The 6,000-nt window shown below is 43.1% G+C and overlaps 1 protein-coding gene across 1 annotated transcript in view; it reads right to left on the bottom strand.

The window, feature by feature from the left end:
- Window positions 1-372: 372 nt before the first annotated feature.
- The window catches only part of Mrps27 (mitochondrial ribosomal protein S27), an 89,581-nt gene continuing 83,953 nt past the window's right edge, over window positions 373-6,000 (bottom strand). Inside the window, exons 10-11 of the mRNA XM_005328964.5 lie at window positions 3,781-3,951; window positions 373-1,567 (exon numbers count right to left, since the gene is read on the bottom strand). Coding sequence (XP_005329021.3) covers window positions 1,328-1,567; window positions 3,781-3,951 — 411 coding nt within the window. The 3' untranslated portion in view covers window positions 373-1,327. The remainder of the gene's footprint in view (window positions 1,568-3,780; window positions 3,952-6,000) is intronic.

The raw sequence follows: 6,000 nt of genomic DNA, 5'->3' as shown, positions 1-6,000 counted from the left end.
AGGAATAGCTGAAAAACACTTGCCCTTGGCAAACCAATATTGTTGTGACCTTCTACTACGCAGAAGTCAGCACAGCTAGACTGTAGGGCCCGTGCTGGGTGACTACTGTACACATGGAGGATATGCTAGGAGGGGCAGCGGCAGTCCCACCTCAGGGGAGGGCTTAGTTTAATTTTTTTCTTCATGACATGGAGATGATGGTAACGCCTAGTAGGGTTGCTTGAGGTGTTGGCACATATTTAGTGACCGTGAATGAAGATTTTTTTAGAGATGTCACAGTTCTACATAGTAGGGCTGAGAATGTGTTGTTCAAAATCACATTAACAATACTGCTAAGACTTCTCCTCTCCCCAAAAGATAAATGTTCTGGAATTATTTCATTTTATTCTTTATTTTCATAGTTTCTTGATAAATGAGCACAATCCTCAAGAAAAATACACCATTGACCTTAAAGGCAACATTACGTAGCAAGCAAAAGCTGTCCCCTGACCCCTTCACAGAGGAGAAAACTTCAAAAAGGGATTTCCCATCTTCTGACAGTTTCACAATTCTGCATATCATCTGTGCACTTCAGGACCCAACCCATCTCTCATTTTCTCCAACTTCTTTAACCAAAAAATGTGTGTGTGTGTGTGTGTGTTGTGTGTGCATGCACACACAAAAGGCTCTTTCTACCTCCTTGAAAACGGAGCTAGACAATGCTTTGGAAAAATTACCCCAATGTGATGAAGCCATGCTGAGAAGGCTTCACAACTAGGGCTAGGTTTCTCCTCAAAGGCTTTTACATTCTCAAAATGTTACCATCAGTATCTAAAATTTAAATCCAGCGAGTCATGGTCCTGAGTACACTCCTGTCCTGAACTTTTCCCGGAGCAGAATCATATGGGCAAGACGGGGGAGAAGGAGGAGTGGAATAGTGAGCACCCATGGTCAGTTCACAGAGAGGGTAGTGAGGCCTGATGTGCCTGGGCAGAGGGCAGGGAGCCCTGGCTCTTTAGCCACAGTGCCCACCCCCAACTCCCTCACTATGTACTGCCAACCTTCCATACTCACAAAGGATCCCTGCACCATCAAGAGCCTCAAAAGTCCCTTTTAAGGTATTCAGCTGATGGCTTCAGCCCAACCATTTGCCACTTTCTGAGTTCTCAGCCCTTCTTGGTTTCTGGCTGGGCAGTCACAGTGTCTTGATACGTAGCACATCATGGTTTTTGGGCCACCTGAAACTTGATCTGAGAAGCCAGCTGGTGGAGGCTGGGGACCTGCTCTGTCGCTGGTGAGTGCTGAGGCAGCCTAGGGAGGTTCTTGTGCAGGGATAACCTGGGGCCTGTTAAGCTGCTTCCTTTGCGGCTTTCCGGGTATGGTGCTCCTGTTTCGCTCTCTCCCTCTGCTCCTGCTCCCTCTGAATCAACTGCATCATATCCCGATGCCACTGCTGCAGCTTCTGCTCATAGGTGGCAAGGTCCTCTGCCTCACAGGTGGGGAGCTCTTCCTTGACAAGCTGTGTGGTCAGAGTCAAAAGGCTTTTTGACTCTATTCGGCCCAGAGCCTGAAGCTTGGACTGTGAGGCCTGTTGGAAACAAGAGGGGTGGGGGTAGGTGGGAGAGGAAGAGAAGCCATTGAGTCACTTGTAAAGCCACACACTCTGCTTACAGGGAAGGGCCTTGGTTGGAAAGCTGTCTCTCTTTCATCCAGGCACTGCTAGCTTTCTGCCATTTTATTTTTTTAGCTCAGCAGTTTTGCTAAGATTCACCACATGTGATTTCTCCCCCTTGACTCCCACGAGGTAAAGCGGAACTCCACCTGCTGACTCCCTGTTGTTTCTTGTTATAAACCAGAAAGACAGCATGGATAGAACACATCTACATTTCCACTCTGACCTACTCCAAACCAAGCAGCAAACTCCAAGCACCAGGATTCTAGGATGCAAACAAAATGGCTGAGATAGCTGATAAACTAGAGCAAGTGCACCCATACATACAAGTCCGTTTTTGCCTTACTAGCGTTCCTTTTAACAGACTGAAATCATTTTGATGGCTTCTCACTAATGGCATACTAAACAGCCCCCATGAGGGCTTCCAAATGCTGTGCCCTCCTGCAGATCAGCCTCATATCCTTCCTGCCTGCTTATAGCTCCATCTGAAATGGCACTTGGTTTGATCAGTGCTGTGTTCCTGGAGAAGCACTGAAAACATTAGTTTACTTAAATGCTTCAAGATAAAGTTCATCAGACAGCACCACTTATGGCCCCAGCTGCAGCGTATACCACATATTCCCAAGTTCTGAAAACCAGTAAATGAAGTAAAGTGGTGCCTCAGAGCTAGTAGCTGACAAACATCTGTCTTTTGATTTGATTTTTGTAAAATACATCTGCAGAAGAGTAAAGGTTAAGAACTTTAAGTAGATAGAAGTTTCTACCCTCTAAGATGAAATATATACAAAACCAGAGTAAGAAGTTATAACAGGTGTGGTGGTAATCCCAGTGGCTCAGGAGGCTGAGGCAAGTTTGAGGCAAGCCTCTGCAATTCAGTGAGCCTCTAAGCAACTTAGTGAGACCCTGTTTCAAAATAAAAAATAAAAAGGGCTGGGGATGTGGCTCAGTGCTAAAAGTGTCCCTGGATTCAATCCCCAGTATCAATCGAGAGAGAGAGAGAGAGAGAGAGAGAGAGAGAAAGAGAGAGAGAGAGAAAACAGAAAGAGGTTATAATTTTTAATAGCATATCAACCTTGGTCAATGTGTATGCGGTGAATGAAAACTGGGGAGCCAAAGATGGGTATGTAAATTCTCAACCTAGTTCTCTGTATATCTTGGGAACATTAGTTAACCTTTCATTCTCAGTTTCAATTACAAAGAAGAAAAATTGTACAATGATCTTACTGAAGTATTGGGAGAAAGAATTGCTTAAAATACCATAGAATTCCCCTTCCAACACAAGAAAAGAGGTTTTCCATAGCTGATTTGATGTGATTATGAATATATTTAAATATAATAACCTAGCAAAGTTTACATCTATCTGCTACAAAATCACCAATAGGTCATCTGGCTTCAGATGGGCAGGTTATCTGTTCTGTGTATAGGTTTCCCATTCAGGCAGCACTTTTTCCTCTTTGCACTAAACGAATGAGAAACAAAGCAAGGAGTAGGCCAAGGGTTTTAACACTGAACATGGTTCTTTTTCTCCGATGCTGATCACAGAACAGTTACGGATGTACAGTTAAAAGCTACCAAAGACAGTTTGAGAGTTCGGGTTGTTTTGTAAAGAAACAGGGAAAACCTGTTTACCAGGCCACGTAGCATAGAAGAGCATTTCTAATGTTTTAGAGAACAGCATGAAGTTGCCAAAGCTGAGCAACAAAAGATGCCTACATCCTGCCACTTCTTGTTTAATGTGGCTTTGTGAGTTTCTGATCAGGCACACTCAGGGCAATATGGAGAAGTGACCCGATACTTTCCACCAGGGGCAGGAATCAGGATATTGTCAAGAGGAGATGAGCCATTATCCACCCACCAGGCACATATCAGGGGTGAGTGGGTAATGACATGCTGCCTTAGTGAACAAAACTATCACCGATTAGCTTAAGTACAAAAAAGAAGCATAAAAATTCCACTGGCTTCTTTTAAGACCACTTTCTGTGCAAAGCAATACAAATGCTATTTTTTAATGTCATTTTTTCATGCCTTTGTGTGTGACATTGATGCATGAAGATTACTTGTCCATCACCACAGCAGAGGAACATGCTTTATGCACAACAGAGAGAGACTCAATTTCTGCTCTGATTTACCTTAAATCGTTCCAGGTATCGGGGCAGCTTGGATTGTTCTGGTTCCTCTATGTCTAGCAGCTCCACCAGGTTTTCGGAGCCCTGGTTGTCGTCACTTTCTTGGGACTGTTTCTCAGAAGTTTCTTCAGCTGGGGAAGTCAGTGTGTGCAGCACTCCTTCTAGCACATTGAGCTGTGGAGCAGAGAGAGGGTCAGGGACTATAAGTGCATCATGTGGTCTTGGCAACAAACTGAAGAGAAGCTGAAGATGGTAGAAGAAAGGGAAAAGGGGATCTAAAAAGCTGCTAAGTTTTCTTTATGAAATTGTAGAAAATAGCAAGGGCTACAGCTCAGAGGTAGAGCACTTGCCTAGTATGCTTAGGATCTGGGTTTCACCCCCAGCACTGACAACAACAAAACAAAAGAAGGAATATAAATGATTGTATTTTTGCACATTAGAAACACCCTCTCGGATGGCATGGAAAACTCCGTACAAAGCAAATGGTACAAATAAGCAAGCTACAGATTATTTGTATAGGTGAATCAGCACCATGGCATTCAAGTCTGCTTTCAATTAGCAAGGTAGGAAACCGGGAATTATGCTTGATTGCCGTTAAAGTACCTCCCCTTCCCATGTCTTTCTTTGGAATCTGTTTAGAATTGGGACAAAGGGAAAGAAAGACCACCACAAACCACAGCCAACAAAAGGCCAGTGTGAATGCATGGTAAAGCTGCTGGGTATAGGCGAGGGCCTCTCTCAGAGAAAGACTTCGGCTCACAGAGTATCTATAAATTAGGGATCAGTCTGATCTACATAAGCTGCTGGCAAAGGCCAGAGATACATCCATGAAATTCATTTTAATGAGGTGATTTCTGTGACTTAAGTAGTAGGTTAATTAAAAAACAGAGTTTCTTTTTGTTTCGATCCCTCTCCCCTTTGCTTCCACTGTGGGGTTTAGTTCCCTTGACCCACAGAGGGCCTAGTCGTCAGAGATGGGATGGAAACAACAGCGAGGCGGGCATAAGCACCTACTTGCACACTGATTATTTTGTCCATATCACATTAGAACAAGACCCCCAAATGACTTCAAGTCCTTTTACTACTTGAAGCACAATGCCCAAGCTGGACATATAGCATATTCTTGCCAACATGTGAATCAGACTCCTTTTAAGTTAGAATATAAAGAATATAAATTTGATTCAGATAGGAAGGAATATTTCCCTGGCAAAGTTTTTATGTATAATTTTGTGTCTTCAAACACTAGTACTGACTATAGCAGGCTTAAAATGCATATTTAGAAATGTGTATCTTTTGTTATAAACACTGGTAAAGAACATATGATTTGCTACACATTAGTATAAGGTGACAGTAAAGGCACTAGACCTGTGTGTCTCATGACTGAAATGAAGTAGTGGGCCTTAGTGGACAGGGTAAGGACAAAATACCTGATACTTCACTCTGGTAATGAGGCCTCACTGGCTAGAAAGGCTGCTTGGAGAGAGTGGACACCATGGCTCCCTGTGGGGTGCAAGGCTTATCGTGCTTTCTAGAGTCTGAGCTAAGTCTAGTGACTTCATAGTGACAAGGGTGTTATGAGAGATGAGCTTTGGAGCTGGTGGGAGGACAGTGTTCAAGATTAGGCAATGCAAACAGCTTAGAACTTAAAAAAAAAAAAAAAATGTGACCCAGATCTCAGCAGTGCACACCTTGATCACACAATGGCTTAATGGAAGGAAAAGATCATGCCATCTCTGACACTCATTTCTTTTCTTCTTCTTTTTTTTTGTACTGGAGATTGAACCCAGGGCTCTATTTTCAGTCCTTTTCATTTTAAAACAGGGTCTTGGTAAGTTGCTGAGGTTGGCCTTGAACTTGCAATCTCCTGTCTCAGCCTCCTGAGTTGCTGGGATTATAGATGTGTGACCCAGATTCATTTCTTGAGGGCTCTTATAAGGGAAAAATGCCTCTGTAATTTCTCAGGACTACGTGAAGGTAAAGAAATGCTAGAAGTATTTAACACACGATCTTACCCTCTCTTACGCTCCCACTGAGATTTTTTTGGGGGGGTGGAGTTGAGGGAAGGTAGTAGGGTAGGCAATATTTTACTAAATTTAGCTTTAGTGTCAGGGAGGGGAATAGTTTTCCTCTGGGGCAATAAAAGCTATAAATCAACATTAATCTTATAATGTTTTTTGTTGGTAGCATTGAAAATATTTGTGTTTATTCTTTCCTTTTAACTGA

This window comes from Ictidomys tridecemlineatus, chromosome 1 (assembly GCF_052094955.1).
Source record: "Ictidomys tridecemlineatus isolate mIctTri1 chromosome 1, mIctTri1.hap1, whole genome shotgun sequence".
Taxonomy (NCBI): domain Eukaryota; kingdom Metazoa; phylum Chordata; class Mammalia; order Rodentia; family Sciuridae; genus Ictidomys; species Ictidomys tridecemlineatus.
This window is presented reverse-complemented; position numbering and strand designations above follow the sequence as displayed.